Source organism: Artibeus jamaicensis, unplaced genomic scaffold (genome assembly GCF_021234435.1).
Source record: "Artibeus jamaicensis isolate MK-2021 breed Jamaican fruit bat unplaced genomic scaffold, CSHL_Jam_final scaffold_833, whole genome shotgun sequence".
In the NCBI taxonomy this organism is placed as follows: Eukaryota; Metazoa; Chordata; class Mammalia; order Chiroptera; family Phyllostomidae; genus Artibeus; species Artibeus jamaicensis.
Window position 1 is genome coordinate 8,372,452 of NW_026522056.1, and position 24,589 is coordinate 8,397,040.

General features: G+C 39.3%; 1 protein-coding gene across 10 annotated transcripts in view; it reads left to right on the forward strand.

Moving 5' to 3' along the window:
- The window catches only part of NSD3 (nuclear receptor binding SET domain protein 3), a 116,472-nt gene that overhangs the window by 43,592 nt on the left and 48,291 nt on the right, over nucleotides 1-24,589 (forward strand). For 9 of the 10 annotated variants that reach the window (XM_053659894.1, XM_037166955.2, XM_053659897.1 and 6 more), the window contains exons 3-7: nucleotides 796-867; nucleotides 1,545-1,707; nucleotides 16,666-16,820; nucleotides 18,799-19,314; nucleotides 20,924-21,050. In XM_053659894.1, coding sequence (XP_053515869.1) covers nucleotides 796-867; nucleotides 1,545-1,707; nucleotides 16,666-16,820; nucleotides 18,799-19,314; nucleotides 20,924-21,050 — 1,033 coding nt within the window. The remainder of the gene's footprint in view (nucleotides 1-795; nucleotides 868-1,544; nucleotides 1,708-16,665; nucleotides 16,821-18,798; nucleotides 19,315-20,923; nucleotides 21,051-24,589) is intronic. The other variant, XM_053659899.1, reaches the window with a different exon arrangement.

Sequence of the window (24,589 nt, forward strand, 5' to 3'; positions counted from 1 at the left end):
AACAATATATTACTTTTTCATGTCATTAATTTTTTTATATTCTTTTACTGCCTAGTTACACTGTAATTTAACAAATTCTACATTTCGAACATCTAGACTTACTAATACTTGCTCTCACAACTACCACTGGTGTGCATGTCTTTGTACATACATACCTCTCAATGCTTTTTCAGTACACATTTTTAGAAGTGAATTTGCTGGGCCAGAGTCTGAAAATTTAAGACTTTTCATACATTTTGCCAAATTGCTTTCCAGAAGAACTCCAGGTTACATCCTACTAATAATCACAACATGCCCATTTTTCTGCACTCTGATAGGTTTTAATGAAACTGAACTCAACAAATTAAAAAATTAAGTTTTAAAAGTAATGAAGCCCTGGCTGGTATAGCTCAGTGGATTGAGTGCAGGCCTGCGAACCAAACAACTGCAGTTCGATTCCCAGTCAGGGCACATGCCTTGGTTCCAGGCCAGTTCCCAGCAGGGTGACACATGAGGGGCAACCATACATTGATATTTCTCTCTCTCTCTCCTTCCCTTCCCCTCTAAAGATAAATAAAATCTAAAAAAAAAGTAATGAAATAAGAAATGGGAGATATAGATATGGTATAGAATAGATGAGGGCTCTCAAGACATAGCGTTAAGTACTACATAAACTGTATTCGTACTCCTTATCCAATTAACAGTAAGTGTCCTTTATTCTTTTCACTGTTCAGTTTTTTTTTTATTCTTTTGGTGTATGTCACTGTTCTTTGGTTTGCCACTTTATATTTTTTTTACTTATACCTTTTCACCTAGAGACCAAATGAGAGAGTTGACCCTGTTTCCGAAAAACCAAGAGAAGATCCAGTACTAAAAGAGGAAACCCTGGTGAGTTGCCTTATTGAATGCTCTCCGATCAAATATGGCGTAAGAAGGTGAAGACAGAATGTTGATGTGAACACATTTAACGCACATTAGTTTCATACTTCTTTATTTCAGAAGTTACACTGAAATAAATCTTAGAACTGGTTTAAGAAGAAGATACTTTCAGCGAATCATTTTCCTTTTTAAAACTATAACCCCTTTTTAATAGATTATGTGAGCCCTGACCAGTGTGGCTCAGCTAGTTGGGCATCGCCCTGCAGAACGGAAACTTGTCGGGTCTGTCCCACATTAGGGTAGGGCCCGGGCTGCGGGCTTGGTCTGCGGTCGGGGCGTGTGCGAGAAGCAGCCAGTCTGTGTTTCTCTCTCCCATCTGTGTTTTGCTCCCTCTTTTTCTTCCTCTCTTCCCCCTCTCTCTTAAAAAATATTTTAAAATAAATTATGTGCATTTTCAAAAACTTTATCAATAATTTGTCAATAGAAGCCATCAGTTCTATTTTTAATATTTGGAGCTGAGCTTAGTATTTTCCTCCTCTCTTCTTTTTTTCTAGTTGTGCATAGAAGTTATCAGACAAAAGTGTGATTGAAGATAAAGTTTACTTAGCTAGAATGTTAAATGTACTTTATACATAGCTTCTTCAAAATTTCTCTGCTGATGAAATTTTATGACTTTTTCCTTCCAGGCGCAACCGATAGTACCTTCTGTTCCAACAGTGGAAGTGTCCGCTGGTGTTAAGTTCCAGGTTGGCGATCTGGTTTGGTCAAAGGTGGGAACCTATCCTTGGTGGCCTTGTATGGTTTCAAGCGATCCCCAGCTCGAGGTTCATACCAAAATTAACACAAGAGGTAAGAAAAGGTATAGATAACATTAAGTAAAAGGTTGGAAAGAAAAAAGTGAATCTGAAATATTGTATATGACTATAAGAATATACATGACATGCGAAGAGGGACCCAAAAAAAGGAATTTTAATTAAAAGTTGTGTATTTATTCTTATATGTTTAAACTTCCACCACCTTCAAAGTACCTGTCATCTGATGTAATACACCTATCAAAACTTTTTTCCACTGTTCAAAACACTTTTGGCTCTCATAGATGTTGATGCTTTTTAGTGCTTCTGCCGTTTTTTGTTTCACTTCTTCCATGTCAGCAAAATTTTTTCATCTCGGGACATAAAAAAAAAGTAGCTCTGGGGCGAGATCGGATGAATAGGGAGGGTGGGGTATGGAGGTCATGCTATTTTTGGTCAAAAACTGCTGAAGATTCAGTGAGGTGTGGGCTAGTGCGCTTGTAAATCACCCTTCATGAATGGGTAAATGCATTGTCTTCAAAAGAAATTCACTGGAGCCGAACGCAGCCTCTCACAACAATGCCACGTGAACACTGGTACAGAGGGTTCCTAGAACACACACCTAGTGAGGGAAGCCTGTACTGCAGGTGGCCTGCCCTCTAGAAGATAATTCTGTTTGGGGGGGGGTTCCCCCCTCATATAGTCAGACAAAATATGCATATTTATATTAGTTTTAATGTACTTTGGGTGAAGTAATTTGGACAGCTTAACTGGCAGAGATCTGTTGCAACTGATATAGTCTTGTTTTTCCTTAAACACCCTGCATTTGTTTTATAATTTCTTTCACACTTCTTTTGTAAAAAGACCTTAATCTGACCTCTCATATGAATTCCAAAAGAAAGCAGATGGATAAGTAATAAGATGTCTTGTATGTGCTTTATTAGCATTCAGGCCAAGTTATTTTGAACATTAATAATTTCTTCACTGACTCCTTTGAGTATTTTTTAGCCAGACAAGTACCTTTTAGCTTTTCATACTGATAAATTTTGTGGGATTTTTTTTTCTTCCTCCACTCTTTTTTCTGGATTTGATCAAAACATGTGGATTAGATTCCTGAGATTCTGGCATTTGCAATGGACTTGCTTAGTAGCCAGCAGAAGGTTTGAGTTTGGAATTTGTTTCTGGGTATTTGCTTTGAAAACTCATTCTCGTTACATGTTTGAGTTCCTTACTATTATCTGTGACAACTTCGCACTTTTTTTTTTCTCTCTCTCACTCTAAACTTTGTATCTTGGTCCTTGTTCACTGTTCTGAGGAGAAAAAGTGTCTGCATAAGTCTGGTGAGTCAGATGGGTGACAGGATCAGCCATATCTGTAGCCCTGGTACTACACAGCCAGGAATGTGCCCAGGTACAGGGGGCCATCCTCTCGTCGTCATCATAAGCTGCTGATCAAAGGTTGGGGTGGCCAGGCTCGGTGAAGTGTGCTGCTAGTCCCGGCTACTCAAAAGCCTGACGCAGGCAGATGGCTTGAACCCAGGAGTTCTGGGCTGCACTGCGCTGTGCAGATCCAGTGCCCGCACTAAATTCAGCACCAGTGTGGTGACCTCCTGGGAGTGTGGTGACACCAGGTTCGCTAAGGAGGGCAACACGGCTCAGGTCAGAAAAGGGCAAGGTCCAAACTCCTGTGTTAGTCAGTAGTGGGATCACACCTGTGAACAGCCACTGTGCTCCAGCCTGGGCAAAAATCGGGGTACCCAAAAGCATCAGTGGGGCAGAAGTAAAAGAAAGTTAAATGTCTACTTCTCTGCAAGGCACTGTGTTAAAAACTTCTCTTACATACTTTCTTAAAATTTTTAAGGATTTTATTTATTTTTAGAGAGATAGGAAGAAGGAGGGAGAAAGAGAGGGAGAGAAGCATCAGTGTGAGAGAGAAACATCAATTGGTTGCCTCTCGTGTGCCCCCACCTGGGGACCCAGCCCACAACCCAGGCACGTGCCCTGACCAGAAACTGAGTCAGTGACCTGTCGGGCCATAGGCTGGTGCTCAGTTCCCTGAGCCATACCAGCCAGAGCTACTCATATATCTTCTTATGCATCCCTCTTAGCAACATTATGAAGTAGGTACTGTTGTTGTTCTTGTTTGAGATAAGTAAATAGTCTTAAATCTTACTGTATAACCTCCACTCTTAAGCACTACCGTATATCAAAGGAAAAGAAACTGAGTTTACCTAGTCACTGTTTACAGAGATTTGCAGGGGAGTCCTAGTTCCTTCATTGATATAATAAGGGTGTTGAACCAGTAATCTCTGAAGGTTTAACAATCTGGGACTCTGTGAATGGGAGAGAAAAGGGGCAAGGATTTTCCAAGAGGGCCAAGCCTCCTTAAATAAAGCAGTTCTATGTCTGTGTCTCCAGAGCATGCTAAGTTGTTATATGGTGTGAGATTGGTGACTCTTCAGGTCTCTTCCCTTACAAAAGCCCCCTTTTGAGATTACAGAAAGAGCTTCACATTTAATTACTTTGTTAAAGCCTGCTAATTTCACCTTTTCTTTTAAAAAAAATATATTTTATTTATTATGCCATTACAGTTCTATTTCCCCCCCTTCATTCCCCTCCACCCTGCACACCCCTCCCTCACCATTCCCCCCCTTTAGTTTATGACCACGTGTCTCAAGTTCTTTAGATTCTATATTTCCCCTACTATTCTTACCCTCCCCCCTATCTATTTTCTACCTACCATCTATGCTACTTATTTTCTGTACCTTCTCCCCACTTCTCCCACTCCCCTGTTGCTAACCCTTCATGTGATCTTCATTTCTATGGTTCTGCTCCCGATCTAGCTGTTCTCTTAGTTTGCTTTTGTTTTAGGTGTGGTTGTTAATAACTGTGAGTTTGCTGTCCTTTCACTGTTCATCTTTTTTATCTTCTTTTTCTTAGGTAAGTCCCTTTAACATTTCATATAATAAGGGCTTGGTGATGATGAACTCCTTGAATTTGATCTTTTCTGAGAAGCACTTTATCTGCCCTTCCATTCTAAATGAAAGCTTTGCTGGATAGAGCAATCTTGGTTGTAGGTCTTTGGTTTTCATGACTTGGAATACTTCTTTCCAGCCCCTTCTTGCCTGTAAGGTCTCTTTTGAGAAATCTGCTAACAGTCTGATGGGGACTCCTTTGTAGGTGACTGTCCCCTTATCTCTTGCTGCTTCATTTTAATCTTGGCTAATGTAATGATGATGTCCCTTGGTGTGTTCCTTCTTGGGTCCAACTTCTTTGGGACACTCTGAGCTTCCTGGATTTCCTGGAAGTCTATTTCCTTTGCCAGAATGGGAAAGTTCTCCTTTATTATTTGTTCAAATAAGTTTTTCACTGGTGGCTGTTCCTCTTCCCCTTCTACTACCCCTATAATTTGTATGTCAGAGCGTTTAAAGATGTCCTGGAGGTTCCTTAGCCTGTCCTCATTTTTTGAATTCTTGTTTCTTCATATTTTTTGTGTTTGTTCATTTTTTTCTTCCTTCTGGTCTGCTCCCTTGATTTGAGTCCCAGTTTCCTTTCCCTCACTATTGCTTTCCTGTGCATTTCCCTTCGTTTCAATTAGTTTAGCCTTCATATGTTCCTCTAATTTGTGACTAAAATCAAACAGTTCTGTGAGCATCCTCATGACCAGTGTTTTGAACTATGCCTCTGATAGGTTGGCAATTTCTTGTTCGCTTAGATTTATGGGCTCTGGGGCTCTGAGTTCTTTTTTATTTTTTTTAAATTTTATTTAGTTATTTTTTAAATACAGTTTTCTATTTCTCCCAGCCCAGCCCACCCCACCCCGTGCTCCCCACCTCCCTCCCATTTCCAGCCCCCTTAGTTCTCGTCCCTGTGTCCTTCATACTTGTTCCTCCAAATCCCTCCCCTTTTTTCCCCTTAAATTCCCTTCCCTCTCCCCTCTGTTCACTGTCCCCTTGTTTTCTATTTCAGTGTCTTTGTTTTTATTCTGCTTGCTTGTTTGTTTTGTTGTTTAGCTTCCTGTTAAAGGTGAGATCATATGGTATTTGTCTTTCAACACTTGACCTATTTCACTCAGCATAATGCTTTCCAGTTCCATCCATGTTGCTGCAAAAGGTAGTAGCTCCTTCTTTCTCTCTGCTGCATAGAATTCCATTGTGTAAATGTACCACAATTTTTTGATCCATTCATTTACTGATGGGCACCTAGGTTGCTTCCAACTCTTGGCTATTGTAAATTGTGCTGCTATGAACATTGTGGTGCATAGGTTCTTTGAAATTGATGTTTTAGGGTTCTTAGGATATAATCCTAGCAGTGGAATTGCTGGGTCAAAAGGCAGGTCGATTTTTATTTTTCTGAGAAAATTCCATACTGTTTTCCATAATGGTTGTACCAGTCTGCAATCCCACCAACAGTGAACTAGGGTCCCCTTTTCCCCACAACCTCTCCAACATTTGTTGTTTGTTGCTTTGTTTATGATAGTCATCCTGACCGGTGTCAAGTGGTATCTCATTGTAGTTTTAATTTGCATCTCTCTGATGGCCAGCGATATAGAGCATTTCTTCATGTGTCTCTGGATACTCTTGTATGTCCTCTTTAGAGAAGTGTCTGTTCAAGTCCTTTGCCTATTTTTTAATTGAGTTATTTGTCTTCTTAGTGTGGAGTCATGTAAGTTCTTTGTATATTTTGGAGGTTAAACCTTTGTCTGTGGTATCATTGGCAAATACGTTTTCCCATACAGTTGGTTGTCTTGCTAATTTAATACTGTTTTCTTTAGCCACGCAGAAGCTTTTTATTTTGATGAGATCCCATTTGTTTATTCTTCCCTTTATATTCCTTGCTCTAGGGGACATATCAGTAAATATGTTGCTGCGTGAAATATCTGAGATTTTCCTGCCTATGTTCTCCTCTATGACTTTAATGGTTTCATGGCTTATATTTGTCTTTTATCCACCTTGAATTTATTTTGGTGAATAGTGTAAGTCGGTGTTCAAGTTTCATTTATTTGCATGTAGCTGTCCAGTTCTCCCAACACCATTTGTTGAAGAGGCTATCTTTACTCCATTTTATGTTATTGCCCCCTTTGTCGAATATTAATTGACTGTAGAGAATTGGATTGATTTCTTGGCTCTCTGTTCTGTTCCATTGGTCTATGTGCCTGTTTTTATTCCAGTACCAGGCTGTTTTGATTACAGTGGCCTTGTAATACAGGTATTGTCATCCCTCCTATTTGGTTCTTCTTTGTCAAGAGTGCAGCTGCTATTCGGGGTCATTTATGGTTCCATATAAATTTTTGAAGTGTTTGTGCTATGTCTGTGAAATATGCCATTGGTACTTTAATAGGTATTGCATTGAATCTGTAAATTGCTTTGGGTAGTATTGAGATTTCGATTATGTAAATTCTTCCAATCCATGAACAAAGTATATGTTTCCATTTGTTTATGTCTTCCTTGATTTCTTTCTTCAGTGTTGTGTAGTTTTCTGCATACAGGTCTTTTACTTCCTTAATTAGGTTTATTCCCAGATATTTTATTTTTGTTTTTGCTATATCGAATGGGATTTTTCTCTTGATTTCTGCTTCTACTGTTTTGGTGTTGGTATACAAAAATGCCTTTGATTTCTGGATATGGACTTTGTAACCCGCTGTTTTGCCAAATTCATTAATTAGTTCGAGCAGTTTTTTGGTAGAGTCTATAGGATTTTCCATGTACACTATCATGTCATCTGCAAACAGTGACAATTTTGTTTCCTCCTTTCCGATTGGATGCCTTTTATTTCTTTTTCTTACCTGATTGCTGTGGCTAAAATTTCCAATACTATAGTGAATAGGAGTGGTGAGAATGGACATCCTTGTCTTGTTCCTGATCTTAGTGGAAAAGCTTTAGTTTTTGCCCGTTGAGTATGATGTTGGCTGTAGGTCTTTCATATGTGGCCTTTATTATATTGAGGAATGCTCCCTCTGTTCTCATTTTGCTGAGTGTTTTTATCATAAATGGGTGTTGTACTTTATCAAAAGCTTTTTCCGCGTCTGTTGATACGATCATGTGGTTTTTGTCTTTGTTTTTGTTTATGTGATGTATTACATTTAATGATTAGCGAATATTGAACCATCCTTGGATCCCTGGGATGAATCCCACTTGGTCATGGTGTATGATCTTATTGATATATTGTTGGATGAGATTTGCCAATATATTTGGCAAATATTTGCCAATATTTTAGCGTCTATGTTCATCAGCAATATTGGCCTGAAGTTTTCTTTCTTTCTTGTCTCTCTCTGGTTTTGGAATTAGGATGTTGCTGGCTTCATAAAAAGAGTTTGGGAGTTTTCCATCCTTTTGGATTTTTTGGAATAGTCTGTGAAGAATAGGGGTTAGCTCTTCTTTAAATGCTTTGTAGAATTCTCCTGTGAAACCATCTGGTCCAGGGCTTTTGTGTGATGGGAGTTTTTTGATTACTGCTTCAATTTCATCTGCTGTTATTGGTTTGTTCAGGTTTTCTGCTTCTTTTTCACTGAGTTTTAGAAGATTATATTTTTCTAGAAATGTGTCCATTTCCCCTAGATTCTCAAATTTCTTGGCATACAGTTCTTCATAGTAATTTCTTACAATCCTTTCTATTTCTGTGGTATCAGTTGTAATCTCTCCTCTTTCATTTCTGATTGTGTTTATTTGTGTCCTCTCTCTTCTTTTCTTGATGAACCTACTTAAAGGCTTGTCTATTTTGTTTATCTTTTCAAAGAACCAACTCCTGGATTCACTGATCCTTAGAATTGTGCTTTTAGTCTCTATATCATTTAGTTCTGCTCTGATCTCGATTATTTCCTTCCTTCTTCTTGCTCTGGGCTGTCTTTGTTGTTGTTCCTCGAGTTTGCAGGCATAGGGTTAGGTTGTTTGTTTGAAGTGTTTCTATCTTCTTTAGGTAGGCTTGTATTGCTATGAATTTCGCTCTCAGGATTGCCTTTACTGTGTCCCATAAGTTTAGGGTGGTTATGAGTTCGTTTTCATTTGTTTCCAGGAACTTTTTGATTTTTTCCCTAGTTTCGTTCTTGACCCGTTCGTTGTTTAATAACATACCATTCAGTCTCCATGATTTTGGGTGTTTTGGGTTTTTTCCTTTGGGGTTGGTTTTTAATTTCAGTCCTTTGTGGTCAGAGAAAATGCTTGGTATGATTTCAATTTTCTTGAATTTGTTGAGCCTCGTTTTGTGTCCTCTTTTGTGGTCTATCTTTGAAAATGTTCCATGTGCATTTGAAAAGAATGTCTATTTAGCTTCTTTTGGATGAAGGGCTCTATATAGATCAGTTAGGTCCATTTCATCTAGGGTGTTGTTTAATGCCACAATATCTTTGTTGATATTTGGTTTGGAAGATCTGTCCATTTTTGAGAGTGGGGTGTTAAAATCCCCTACTATAATTGTGTTGCTGTCAATATCTTTCTTGAAGTCCTCTAAGATTTTCTTTATATATTTGGGTGCTCCTATGTTGGGTGCATATGTATTTATGATGCTAATGTCTTCTTAGTGGATTCTTCCCTTGAGTTTTATGAAGTGCCCTTCTGGGTCTCTCTTTATGGCCCTTTTTTTGAAGTCTATTTTGTCTGATATGAGAATTGCTACCCCAGCTTTTTTTTGTTGTCCGTTTGCTTGAAAAATTTGTTTCCAGCCTTTCACTTTTAGTCTGTGGTGATCTTTTGTCCTGAGGTGGGTCTCTTGTAGGCAGCATATGTGTGGGTCATACTTTCTTATCCATTGAGCTATTCTGTGTCTTTTGATTGGAGCATTTAATCCATTTACATTTAAGGTTATTATTGATAGGTACTTATTCATTGCCATTTTTGTAACTGTGTTTCTGTCTCTCTCTTTTCCTTCCTTTCCTTCCTTTCCTTAAAGCAGTCCTTTTAGTATTTCTTGTAGGGCTGGTTTGGTGGAGGCAGAATCTTTTAGACTTCTTTTGTCTTGGAAGCTCTTTATTTGGCCTTCTATCTTGATTGAGAGCCCTGCTGGGTAAAGTAGTCTTGGTTTTAGGCCTCTAGTTCTCATTACTTGGAATATTTCTTGCCATTCTCGTCTTGCTTGAAGTGTTTCCATTGAGAAGTCAGTAGCTAACCTTATTGGGGCTCCCGTGTGTGTTACTTCTTTTTTCTCCCTTGCTGCCTTTAAGATTCTTTGTCTTGGAATTTTGCCATTTTAATGATGATGTGTCTTGAAGTGGGGCTCTTTGGGTTCCTCTTGATCGGGACTCTGTGATTCCTGGCTTTGTGTGACTTTTTCTGTCATCAAATTAGGGAAATTTTCTCTCATTACTCTTTCAAATACGTTTTCTATCCCTTGTTCTTCTTCTACTTCTGGTATCCCTATTATTCGGATATTATTACATTTCACATTGTCTTGTACTTCTCTTAATCTCTCTTCATTCTTTCTGAGTCTTTCTTTTTCTTGCTCTTTCTGCGAGATGTTTTCTACTTTGTCCTCCAACTCGCTGATCCTATCTTCTGCTTCATTGATTCTATTTTTGAAACTTTCTACTGTGTTCTTCAATTCAGAAATTGTATTCTTCATTTATTTCCTCTTGTCCCTTGCTGATAGTTTCTATTTCCTTTTTCATGTTGATATAGTTTGCGGAGAGTTCATTGTTGCTCCTCTGTAGTTTCTGGTAGCTCATTGTGAGTTCTTTGAAATTCCTTATAACCAGTGCTTTGAATTCAATATCTGATAGTTGATTAGCCTCTATTTCATCTAACATTCTTTCTGAGGGTTCTGCCTTTTCTTTCATTTGGGGATTGTTTCTTTGTCTTCCCATTATTTGTGAGACTCCTCTTGTTAGCCTCAGCCTCTAAAATTGGTCTGTTCTGACTCCCTGGGTTTATGGTGTGAACTTCTGTGGTAGAGTACCTGTGAATTTCAGTGGTGCAGGTTCCTTGCCTACTCCGTTTCCACCTACTCCTTTTTTCGTGTGTATGTAATCAGTTGGAGGGGGAGGAAAAATGGTTTATGACAGCAGAAGAGTATTTTATGATAGTTACAATCACTTCCAGTAGGGAAGAGATAGACGATCTTTAGGCTATATATAATGTTAGCCATAATCTTCTTGGGGCTCTGAGTTCTTGAGCCATGTTTTGGTGTGTTCATGCCTATTACATATGAGGAGAGGAGCCTTAGGTGTTCACCAGGGCGGGGCTGCCCAGGTCACTGGTTTGTGACGCTGTATGTGGGGGCGGGGTCAGAGATGGACAGTGGTGGTCCTCTCTGCTCCTTCCCGCTGCTGGGGCCTGCCCAGTCTGTCCACTGCTCGCTCCTTCGCTGGTTTATCTGCGTACAAATGTTTGACCGCAGTCAGCCCGCTGCCTTGTGCCTTCACTGGGTCCACCCATCACTACCCCACACCTGGGATTCACCCTTGGCTGCCTGGGTCAGGGGATCTTTTCTGCTTGACCAGCTCTGCTGCTGGCTCTGCCCCTCTTACCGGTCTAGCTGAGTGGTTTGTTGTTGTCGGACTCCGTATCGTTCAATTTTCTATGGTTTGGCTGCATTTATTGTTGCTAAAACTTTGTTGTTTTTAGATTTGGTTGTGCGAGAAGGTAAAGTGTTTCTACCTACGCCTCCATTGTGGCGGAAGTCCTTTCACTTTTTCTTTTAATGGGAGACCCATGAAAGCACAATTTATGTCTCTTCTGTATTTCAAAGGAAATCTTTAAATTTAGTTTTATGAATTAATCAAATCTGGTCTGGTACCCCCTAGGCAATACCCAAGTATAGGAAAAACTAATTTTGTTTGTGTTATGGAGGTAACCATAAACCTGAGACTTTGCATCTAAAAAAAAAAAAGTCTATTCTGATTATATTTCAAATTTTCTCTTTTTCTGCAGTAGTTTTTATAGTAACAGCTTTCTTGAGATATGATTTACATACTGTAAACCACTGTTATCAAGTGTGCAGTTCAGTGATTTGAGTACATTAACAGAGTTGCGTGGCCATCACCATTGTCTAATTTTAGAACAGTTTTGTCACTTTCCCTCCACCCCTTGTACTGCAGTCCTAAGCTCTTCCTGTCTTTATATATTGGCCTTTTTTTGGACATTTTAGGTAAATGGAATCATACACTATGTGGCCTTTTGTGTCTGGGTCCTTTCACTTAGCATAATGTTTAGAAGTTTATGCTATAGCATGTATCAGCCCTTCATTTCTTTTTATTGCAATTCAGATTTTTTTAAATATATTTTATTGATTATGCTATTACAGTTGTCCCATGTATTTCTCCCCTTTATTCCCTTGGGCCCTGCATTACCCCTTCCACCAGCATTCCTCACACCTTTAGTTCATGGCCATGGGTTGTACATACAAGTTCTTTGGCTTCTTCATTTCCTATACTATTCTTGACCTCCCCCTGTCTGTTTTGTACCTACCACTTATGCTTCTTATTTCCTGTACCTTTCCCTTTATTCTTCCCCCTCCCTACTGATTACCCTCCATGTGATCTCCATTTCTGCAATTCTGTCCCTATTGTTTGCTTAGTTTCCTTAGTTTGCTTAGTTTGCTTGTTTTTGTATTTTTAGGTTCAGTTGTTGATAGCTGTGAGTTCATTGTCATTTTACTGTTCATATTTTTTTAAAGATTTAATTTATTGATCTTTAGAGGGGAGAGGAGGGAGAAAGAGAGGGAGAGAAACATCAATGTGTGATTGACTCTCACGTGGTCCCCATTGGGGACCTGGCCTGCAACCAAGGCATGTGCCCCAGCTGAGAATTGAACCAGTGACCCTTTGGTTCACAGCCCACACTCAATCCACTGAGCTTCACAGCCAGGGCTACTGTTCATACTTTTGATCATCTTCTTTTTCTTAGATAAGTCCCTTTAACATTTCATGTAATAAGGGCTTGGTCATGATGAACTCCTTTAACTTGACCTTATCTGGGAAGCACTTTATATGCCCTTCCATTCTGGAATGATATCTTTGGTGGATAGAGTAATCTTGGATGTGAATCCTTGCCTTCCATGACTTCAAATACTTCTTTCCAGCCCCTTCTTTCCTGCCAAGTTTCTTTTGAGAAATCAGCTGACACTCTTATGGGAACTCTTTTGTAAGTAACTCTCCTTTTCTCTTGCAACATTTAAGATTCTCTCCTTATCTTTCACCTTGGGTAATTTAATTATGGTGTGCCTTGGTGTGTTCCTCCTGGGGTCCATCTTCTTTGGGACTCTCTGAGCTTCCTGGACTTCCTGGAAGTCTGTTACCTTTGCCAGATTGCAGAAGTTCTCCATTATATTTTCAAATAAGTTTTCAATTTCTTGTTCTTCCTCTTGTCCTTCTGGCACCCCTATGATTTGGATGTTGGAGCATTTAAAGTAGTCCCCGAGGTTCCTAAGCCTCTTCTAATTTTTTTGAATTCTTGTCCCTTCATTCTGTTGTGGTTGAATGTTTATTTCTTACTTTAGCTCCAAATTTTTTATTTGAGTCTTGGTTTCCTTCCCTTCCCTGTTGGTTCCCTGTATGTTTTTCTTTATTTCACTTTGTATAGCATTTACTTTTTTCTCTATTTTGCAATCATATTCAACCATTTCTGTGAGCATCCTGATTACCAGTGTTTCGAACTCTTCATCTGAGAGGTTGGCTATCTCTTTATCACATAGTTCTATTTTTGGAGCTTTGATTTGTTCTTTCTTTTGGGCTATATTTCTTTGTCTTGATGCACCTGTTACGTGGTGAGGGGCAGAGACTTAGGTGTTCACCAGAGCGAGACAACCCAGTTGCTGCATTGCAGCGCTGTATGAAGGGGAGAGATCAGAAAGGGAACAATGCCACTTGTTTGGCTCCTGGACAGCTTTCTGTCACTTCCCCTGCTACCCACAAGCAAATTGGGCCCTTCTGGTGCTGATTCCCAATGGGCGGGTTTGTGTATGCTCTAGGACCCTGTGGGTCTCTCCAAAGGACTCTCCTGTGAGTTGGGGAGTTTTGCCTCCTCTATCCCCACAGGTTTTTACAGCCAGAGTTTTGAGGCTTTATTTCCCTGTGCTGGAACCCTGGGTTGTGCGGTCTGTCCCCCTCCCCAGTTGTTCCTCCCAGTTTATCTGCACCAAATGTTGGACCACCCAGTCTGCCAGCTGCTGCCTTGCCTGCCTGGTCCTCCTTCCATCATCTTGCCTTGAGTCCTTTCCGCCCCAGTTTCCCATCTCCGCCCCATTTTCCCATCTCCACCCCTCCTACTGGTCTGGATGAGTATTTCTTCTTTAACTCCTTGTTTGTCGGACTTCCATATAGTTAGATTTTCTAGCAGTTCTGGTGATTTTTTGTTTTTAAATTGGTTGTTATCCTTCTTTTGGTTGTGTGAGGAGGCATAGTGCACCTACCCACACCTCCATCTTGGTGGGAAGTCTGCAGTGCATTTTTAAATGAAGTCGTTTTCTAACAGTTTTTCCAAAAGTCAAAAACACAGCATAAGTCTTGATTTTGTTGATTATGTACCACACATGATGCCTGTGAAGCATTGTGTTGCTTATTAGCTAAACTACTTTAAAACTTATCTTGATTACACTTAGTAATTATTGGTTTCCATGTTGTTATTGGATTCCTAGCATTGGAAAATATGATTTTCACATATAAAGTTTTACACATATAATTTTTTGAAAGAGCATATTGAAAGATGTTTGGATTACATACCTATTTTAAGTTCTATTTCATTATTTGGGCCTCATTTTAAGTTTAAAAGTTAAAAATAAAATGCTTTTTCTTCTTAATACAAAAATATATATGATCGAAGTAAAAAGTGCCTGTAGTTTCATCTTCGAGATTGTAAATACTATTAAAAGTCTGAGAGTAATTCTTTTTCTTTATGCATAGTATAAGGGTAACTAATAGCTATGAAAAAAACATTTTTACTGAGAGTTTTAAATGGTATCACATCATCCCTGTTGTAACTTTTAACATTGTCAGTTTTTTTCCTTCAAGTGGCAGACTTGCTGTGTTCATTTTTGAGGAAATATCTGCCAGATGCTCAAGTTCAAATAACCATAGTTTTTCTCTCAAGTAAAAAGTGTATTCAGTGAAAACGTGGGCAGTGCTTCTGGCGGTGACTCAGTCACACGTACCGTTCCTCAGGGTAACTGCCATACTTCATATGCAGAAGTGCTTTATGTATACTTCCCATTTTGTCACACATAGTGTTAAAACGAGGTACTCGGATAAGTAGCCTCTGGGACAACTGCGAATTTACTGACGTTCACGTCATGGGCTGCTGCTAGTAGAAGAAAGAGAGCAAGAGATGAAAACCTATTTGAAAAAATAATGACAGAAGACTTTCCTAATTTGTTGAAGGAAATGTACATACAAGTCTAGGAAGTGCAGAATCCCAAACAAGGTGAACCCAAAGAGGCCTACACCCAGACACACAATTAAAATGCAAAAGGTTAAAGACAAAGAGAGCATCTTAAAAACAGCAAGAGAAAAGCAGTTAGTTACCTACAAGGGAGCTCCTGTAAGACTTTCAGCTGATTTCTCAAAAGAAACTTTGTAGGCTAAAAAGGACTGGCAAGAAATATTGAAAGTGATAAAAAAAGCAAGGACCTATATAACCAAGATTATTCTCCCCAGCATAGCTCTCATTTAGACTTGAAGGACAGATGAAGAGCTTCCCAGACAAGAAGAAGCTAAAGGAGTTCGTTGCCATCAAATCAATATTACATGAAATGTTAAAGGCTCTTAGGTAAAAAAAAGAGCAAAACTATGAAAAATAAAATGGCAATAAATACATATAGAGCAGTAATTGAATCTAAGAAACTAAATGAACAAGCAGAACAGAAACAGAATAATAGATACAGAGAACATTTTGATGGTTGCCAGATGGGAGTCCTCTCTGCCCAGATGGTAGGTAGAATGGGTGAAAAAGGTGAAGAGATTAAGAGGTACAAATTGCTTGTTACAGAATAGTCGCTGAGATGGCTGTAAAGTACAACATAGAGAATGGACGTGGACGACGGTGTGGAATTGCCTGAGGGAGTGGGGGGTCTGGATGGAGGGGGCAAAAGGGGAACAATTGGGACGACTGTAATATAAACAATAAAACATAATTTAAATTTTTTTAAATTAAAATAAGGTAGGTACTCAAGGGCTGAGATTTAGTAAAGTCATTTTTACTGCTTTATGAAGTGTATGTCATAAAACTGGCTTTTTCTAACTGCCATTTTATGGCTGTGACACTAGTTTGGTCACTCATTCCCTCTGTTCGTGCTATGGTGCCAGCACTCTTACCTGCCATGGCTCTTGCAGTATTAGGCGGAAATGTCAACATAGTGAAAAAGACAAAGAACATCTTAGTATTAGTGTGACGATAGTTGAACCTCACAGGATACCTGGAAGAGTCTCAGAGGCCTCTCCTGTTTTAACCCCAGGTCTGTACAGCATACTCGCCTACAGCTAGAACAGCAATTTGATCCGTACTTGGCTTTTTTTTTTTTAGATTTTATTTATGTATTTTTAGAGAGGGGAAGGGAGAAAGGAGAGAAACACCAATGTGTGGTTGTATCTTGCATGCCCTGTACTGGGAACTTGGCCTGCAAGCCAGGCATGTGCCCTGACTGGGAATTGAGCAGTGACCTTTGGTTTGCAGGCCCATGCTTATTAATCCACTGAGCTACACCAGCCAGGGCAGCACTTAACTTTTAAAAGTACAAGAAAATATGTTACATTTTTGAAGGAAAAATTATTTATTTAACCCATACTTGTTTGTAAAACGTTTTGAGGCAAGTAAAAATAGATTGTTCAAGCAAGGTAACAAATCTGAGAATTAGGAGAATTTATTATTTTCTTTCTCTTAAAACTTGCTGCACTAATTTTAATCATTTGGGGTGGTTTTTATAATAACTATTGTGTAATTGGTGAATACTGGATTGTACTGGATTTGTACAATACAAAACATGCAAGTTCAAAAAGGAGTAATACTGGGGAACCAGTTTAGGTTCATGTTTTTTTTTGCAAAGTATACGTGCATTGCTTATGTTCTGAAATGGTTAATAAGGATTCTCACTTTCAGGTGCCCGGGAATATCACGTCCAGTTTTTTAGCAACCAACCAGAGAGGGCATGGGTTCATGAAAAACGGGTGCGAGAGTACAAAGGTCATAAACAGTATGAGGAATTACTGGCTGAGGCAACCAAACAAGCCAGCAACCACTCTGAGAAACAAAAGGTAACGAACTGAAAGTATGTTAACATTCTTGATGGAATGTGGTTTCTAAAGGACTTCATAATTTAGTAAAACTTTTGTACTTGAATTCAGACCTTTGTGGGGTTTTTAAAAAAAATTTTTATTTACTTATTTTTAGAGAGAAGGGAAGGGAAGGAGAAAGAAAGGGTGAGAAACATCAGTTATGTGGTTGCCTCTTTTGCGCCCCACACTGGGGACCTGGCCCACAATCCAGGCATGTGCCCTGGCTGAGACTTGAACCAGCAACCTTTTGGTTCACAGGTCATCACTCAATCCACTGAGTCATACTACTGAGGGCTGAGTTCAGGCCATGTTTTAAAATGACTTAATTTTAACTCTGTTTATTCCTACTTTAATCATTTATTTTGTCAGTAAGCTTTATAAGTCATACAAACAATCTTACAGTACTATTAAAAACTTGAACTGTCTGCTCAATACAGTGCTGAATTCTATTTTGAACTGATTAATATGTAAAAGTCTAGTAGATGCCAGTGAAATGTGGATTTTTGCCAGCAATTTTTATTCTTTTTCCTATTTCAACATCTTTCTGTAATTTTCCTTTATTGTTATATAGCAAAAAATTTTATAAGTAAATTAAAAAAACATTTAGTGAATGGCTATTGTGAGAAAGGCACTGTTTTAAGCATATTATATATATATATAAAAATAAATTCCTTTAATCTTTATAACAACTTACATGAGGTAGATACTGTTATCCCTGTTTCTACTGATGAAGAAATCGAGGCCCAGAAAGCCTAAGTACCGGTTCAAGTCAGGTTACACAGGCGATGGAACCAAGCAGTATGTGTGAGGTAGTGGTAGATATTTAGAATTTTGACATGAACTCATGATACTCTGTCTGGTTGAGATTTTTAAACTCAACTAATTTTAGTGTGGGTCTCTTGTGATTCAGAAATGTGTCATGTTTTTACACTTTAAAAGCTAAATTGGAGCACAGAGGATTTTGATTAATTTTATCACACGTAACATTTTACAGATTTGTACCTCAGTGTTTGACACACATTGCACCGTCTCATACTTTCATTAGCTGATTTCTTGCCGCCTCAGTCTAAACCCTGGATAATTCCTAATTGCTTTGCTCATCTCACATAGCTCTGTTTAAAATTTTCTTATTTGCGTTACCAGTCCAGAGTCTTCTGATCAGCCCTGGACTATCTGTGGAAACCGATGCGGGTTACTTTCCGCTTTCATACGTGTCTGCTTTGCTCTTCTTGTCAGCTTCCATTCACTCCTCGGGTCTCCCTCCTTTCTCTTCTTTCTGCCCATTTGCATTACGGTGCAAACCAGCAGTGTGGCTTCAAATGCTAGCTCTTCAAATGCCGGGTAGCTTTGTTGTGATCTCTGTAGCACCTGGAGCTTTAGGGTACCATTCTTTTTTTCCCCTCTTTTAATCCTCACCCTGGGATATATTTATTGATTTGAGAGAGAGAAGAAGAGGGAAAAAACGGAAACATTTGATCAGTTGCCTCTAGTATGTCCCCCAACCAGGGATCGAACCTGCATCCTAGGTATGTGCCCTGAGGATTGAACCCGCCACCTTTTGGTGTATGGAACAAAGCTCCAACCAACTGAGCCACCCAGCCAGGGCTAGGGCTAACATCGTTAATGTCAGTGTTTCATTGGCCACTGACATTAATCATTTCTGTAATCTTTCTCTATGTCATCACTGCTAACTCTTTCATGAATATGATGGTAGATGTCCAGCAGAGTGGTCCACAAAGGAGGTGTATTAGAGAGAGTAACCTGTAAGCTCTCTGGTAGTGATACCAGTTTACCCAGGTAATGAATGGGGTTAGAACATTTCATTGATTTGACTAACGAACCTGAAGATATGTATGTGTATCTAGAAAGATGACAGGCTTGTGTGGGAAGTACCTTTTGGTCTAAATGTATTTGTTAGATTAAAATGTTCTGATAATGCCTACATCTCTTTTAAAAGATTCGGAAACCCCGGCCACAGAGAGAACGCGCTCAGTGGGATATTGGCATTGCCCATGCAGAGAAAGCGTTGAAAATGACCCGAGAGGAAAGAATAGAACAGTATACTTTTATCTATATTGATAAACAGCCTGAGGAGGCTTTGCCGCAAGCAAAAAAGAATGTTGCCTCCAAAGCTGAAGTTAAAAAAACCCGGAGACCAAGATCAGTGCTGAATACTCAGCCAGAACAGACCAATGCGAGTGAGGTGGCCTCCTCACTTTCAATTACTGAGGTTCGGAGACAGAGCCAGAGGCGGCACACGAGTGTGGAAGAGGAAGAACCACCTCCTGTTAAAATAGCCTGGAAAACAGCAGCAGCAAGGAAGTCTTTACCAGCTTCTATTACAATGCACAAAGGGAGCTTGGATTTACAGAAGTGTAACATGTCTCCAGTTGTGAAAATAGAACAAGTGTTTGCTCTTCAGAATGCTACAGGAGATGGGAAATTTATCGATCAATTTGTTTATTCAACGAAGGTACCTTTTTTTAAAATAGTTTTTGGAAGGCAATAATATTTAATAAGTAGTTAACCTCAGCATTTTAAAAATCACAACACAAGATCATAATTTAAATACCTTTTTAATCCACTGCATTTGAAATGTGCAGCCAGCTTACTCTGTTTAAGATGGGGCAAAAAAAAAACATAGGCAAAAAGGTTATGTTTTTCTCCTTTTTTCTCCCTCTTTTGTAATATCCCCATCTGTACTTGATTAATCTTGAGCTGTGCAGCCAAAATTGAGCCTATTGCCCTAAAGTTGTGGAAAAAAACTGGGCACTTTGCCTGCTTCTAGTTTGTATAGTTACTTTTTCTTAGTTGAAAACTGTGCTTCTTATTAAATCTTTTTTGTCAGTTATCTGAATTAACCATTGTAATAATTGTACCTACTGATCTCTTTGGTTGCACCAGCAGTTTTGTTAAGTTCATGTTGGCTTGGGATAGCTAATGTCTTTTAGAGAAATACCGGAACTATGTTAGTTCTTTAACAGTTAACTGCGGTGATAGCTTAGGTGTGGGGCGAAAAGAGCTGCTTCTGATGTCTCCATCAGTCAGCCCTGAACCTCTTTTTAAGGGCGCTTAAAACTACTTTAGTCTGAAGATTTTAAAACTCTTTCATAAGACTTGTAATGCTTACTCCACAGACCTCTTCACTGTGCCCCACTGATACTGCAATTGTGGGCCTATGCATTCAGTTTAGTGGCACTGTATGGATGTGTACTTTTAAAGAATTCTGTATTTGCTAACATTGTCATGGACACATTGAAATAATTAAATATAGGCATGCTTTATTAGTGATAAATTTTCCTAGAGAGAGGTGTAAGGGTCCTCTGTTAACCTGTTTCTGCCTATTGGTTCAGCTGATTTCATTTAGGCTAAGCTACTTGGAAAAACTGAAGTTCCAGTTCTCATTTGGTTCGGCTGATAGCTTTGAATGGCAAATGAGTACTCTGCATCCTTTTTGAGGGTAGATTGGCTCTACTCTTGGAGTTAGCTTATATCTGCTTTTACATGCACAAATCAAACTTTTCAACCCTATCCAAAGAGTGCTATGTATATGAAATTGGAGCTAAAAGTGACCTTTTATAAATGAAGGCTTAAAAAATACATAAACATTTATAAATCACTCCTTTATTCATTGTGTTAAAAATACTTAACGTCTGTTCCAAATAGCTCATTGGGTGCATGTTTGGGTCACTGTGGATGGCATATTTCTGTATCTATGGATATTCTTGTCTTTCAAGGTGTGTGCAAATTTTTATCTGTGTAGTAGGTACTTAAGCAAATGAAAGTGACTAGACTTCTCTTACTGTGACGTAAGGGGAGACTATTCAGACCAGAAAATAGTTTGTTTTTGACAGAAAATTGTTATATATGTGCATTTTTTAGTGATATGCATCATCCGGACTTACACAAATAGATTTTTTTCATATAATCTCATTGTACATTTTGGAATACATGCTGATGACTTAATAAAATTGTTCTGGTATTGGCTAAAATAATTAGCTGCAATCAAGGCCATATAAAATTAATCTTAAATTATCTTTACAAACCAATAATATCTATTTTTTATTTGCCTTATTTTGAAGGGAATCGGTAACAAAACGGAAATAAGTGTCAGGGGACAAGACAGACTTATAATTTCTACACCAAACCAGAGAAATGAAAAGGCAACTCAGAATGTGTCGTCTCCTGAAGCAACACCTGGTTCTGCAGGTCAGTATAAATGAAGAGTGTACTGATCCATTTTGAGGTCATAGAACTGCTCTGCTATAATGTGGTAGCTATGTTTCTGAGAAGCTTTTAGTTATCAAAATGTATTTATGTTTTTAAAATGAAACTATTAAAGCAGTTATTTCAATAAAAAAGAATTGTTTAGGGGCTAGAGAGCTTATAGTACCCTTTATTTTTCCTACAGGAATTTAAATAATAGAGGGCTTCATAATTAAAAGTATAGTTTAAAATCTACACCTGTCTGAGTAAATGCACCATTTGATTATCTCTCTTTGCATGATAATAACAGCTTTACTTTTCCAGGACTGATAACACATCCTTACTATTTCTTCCTTTATCTCCTCTTGGAAACAAATTGGCAGATGCCCATGTTCTTTTTATTTTTCTTAGATGTTGCAGATGTTAGTAGCTGAGTGCCTAAGGCCTAACTCTTCTATAATACTGTGTTCTCTGATGAGCACATACCATGAATTGAAAATCAAGCTATATGATTTTTGTTTATGAGGAAAAGTCTATATTCAATAAGATTGTGCTTTTGTTGGAGTAGTCAAAGTAGTTTTTATTAAGAGATTGACTTACTGAGGATTGAATAGTTGAATTCAGTGTCTGGCGGCTTTGCCTTCTATGACAGTACCACTGCTTCATACAGCCTGAGCTGAAAGAGCTGTATGAAAGAAGGAAAGAGCCTGAGCCGGGTCCTCTGTCCTGAGGGTTTTTACCCACTCTGAAGGTGGGGATCTTGGGGGAGGCCCCAGAGGAGGATCTCAATAGAATAATATCCTTCAGGTTTCTTGGTGTGTTCTTTCAGAGTTGTGGTCTCTATTGATAGTCTGTACCAGGACAGGGGGCCATTAGCCATTGTATCTGGTCCTGATGCAGCCACAGCATCCCCATCTCTCTGGTTTTGCTGCTTTTCTGGGCCTGGAGCTCAGACACAACTGGGGCCATATCTCTAGTTTGACTAAAACTCTGACTCTGGTCAGCAGACTCAGAGCTCTGCCTCCAAGATCCTTTGATGCGGGCCAGAACCTCACTGTCCCAAAGGCTTAACGATCAAGGGAGTGGTCGTGCCAGGGCTTGCATAGGAGTCTTAATGAGGTCATTCTCCAGCCCCCTTGTTACTTTTCTTAGGAAGTCTACCTCATGACTTGCACATGTTAGGGGAGGAAATGAAAGGTCAGTGGAGGATCTGAACTGTGTAAGCAGCAATATGAAAGGTCAGGGGGTCTAAACCACATGACCAGTGATATGCTAGAGGAAGAAAGGTTACCATGGGGGTCAGGACCCACCTGTAGAAATTTTTCCCCCCAGTTTTGCTTGTTGCTAAGCACCCAGGACTTTCCAGACCTGGCCTATCATCCTTGCTCTTATCATGCCTAACTGCCTCCTACATATCATTTCAAAATCCTGTACTAAAAAAATGAAATTGTGATGTTGAGGGAATGGATACATGAACTTAGATTTTGCATTAATTAAAAATGTTTGTTTATTTCTTTGAATATTAAAGAATCTTTTTTGGAGAAAAAAAGGAAAGAATCTTTTGGCCTAAGCTCTCCATAATCAGTTTTGTTATCTTTCTTTACACTAAACTGTTGGTAATTTATCTGAATTTAAATGTGATACCTAGATTAGAAGGGTCTTTATTTATTTATTTTCTTTTTTCAATGTTATTGATTATGCCATTATATTTATTCTATTTCCCTCTTCATTCCCCTCCACCCTGCACACCCCTCCCCCACCATTCCCCCCTTTAGTTTATGACCACGTGTCTCAAGTTCTTTAGATTCTGTGTTTCCCCTACTATTCTTACCCTCCCCCCTATCTATTTTCTATCTACCATCTATGCTACTTATTTTCTGTACCTTCTCCCCACTTCTCCCACTCCCCTGTTGCTAACCCTTCATGTGATCTTCATTTCTGTGGTTCTGCTCCTGATCTAGCTATCCTCTTAGTTTGCTTTTGTTTTAGGTGTGGTTGTTACTAACTGTGAGTTTGCTGTCCTTTCACTGTTCATCTTTTTTATCTTCTTTTTTGTAGGTAAGTCCCTTTAACATTTCATATAGTAAGGGCTTGGTGATGATGAACTTCTTGAATTTGATCTTTTCTGAGAAGCACTTTATCTGCCCTTCCATTCTAAATGAAAGCTTTGCTGGATAGAGCAATCTTGGATGTAGGTCTTTGGATTTCATGACTTGGAATATTTCTTTGCAGCCCCTTCTTGCCTGTAAGGTCTCTTTTGAGAAATCCACTGACAGTCTGATGGGAACTCCTTTGTAGGTGACTGTGCCCTTATCTCTTGCTGCTTCATTTTAATCTTGGCTAATGGAATGATGATGTGCCTTGGTGTGTTCCTTCTTGGGTCCAGCTTCTTTGGGACTCTCTGAGCTTCCTGGATTTCCCAGAAGTCTATTTTCTCTGCCAGGATGGGGAAGTTCTCTTTTATTATTTGTTCAAATAAGGTTTCCACTCGTAACTGTTCCTCTTCCCCTTCTGGTACTCATAATTCGGATGTTGGAGCATTTAAAAATGTCCTGGAGGTTCCTAAGCCTGTCCTCATTTTTCAAATTCTTGTTTCTTCATATTTTTTGTGTTTGTTCATTTTTTTCTTCTTTCTGGTCCACTCCCTTGATTTGAGTCCCAGTTTCCTTTCCATCACTATTGCTTTCCTGTGCATTTCCCTTCATTTTAATTAGTTTAGCCTTCATATGTTCCTCTAATTTGTGGCTAAAATCAATCAGTTCTGTGAGCATCCTGATCACTAGTGTTAGTGTTTTGAACTGTGCCTCTGATAGGTTGGCAGTTTCTTGTTTGCTTAGATTTATGGGCTCTGGGGCTCTGAGTTCTTCTTCAGCCATGTTTTGGTCTGTTCGAGCTTGTTACACGTATGAGGCGAGGAGCCTTAGATGTTCACCAGGGCGGGGCTGCCCAGGTTGCTGGGTTGTGATGCTGTATGTGGGGGCGGGGTCAGAGAGGGACAGTGGTGGTCCTCTCTGCTCCTTCCCGCCGCTAGGGCCTGCCCAGTCTGTCTCACTGCTTGCTCCTTCACTGGTTTATCTGCGTACAAATGTTTGACCGCGGTCAGCCCGCTGCCTTGTGCCTTCACTGGGTCCACCCATCACTACCCCACACCTGGGATTCGCCCTTGGCTGCCTGGGTCAGGGGATCTTTTCTGCCTGACCAGCTCTGCTGCTGGCTCTGCCCCTCTTACCAGTCTAGCTGAGTGGTTTGTTGTTGTCGGACTCCGTATTGTTCAGTTATCTGTGGTTTGGCTGCGTTTATTGTTGCTAAAACTTTGTTGTTTTTGGACTTGGTTGTGCGAGAAGGCAAAGTGTTTCCACCTATGCCTCCATCTTGGTGGAAGTCCCTGTATATATATCAGGAGGGTCTTTATTTAAATATCTGTGTTGTCCTAACTAGGGAGAATATTAAATATACTTTTTAAAAGATTTTATTTTTATTTATTTTTAGAGAGAGGGGAAGGGAGTAAGGAAGAGAGGGAAAGAAACATTGATGTGTGGTTG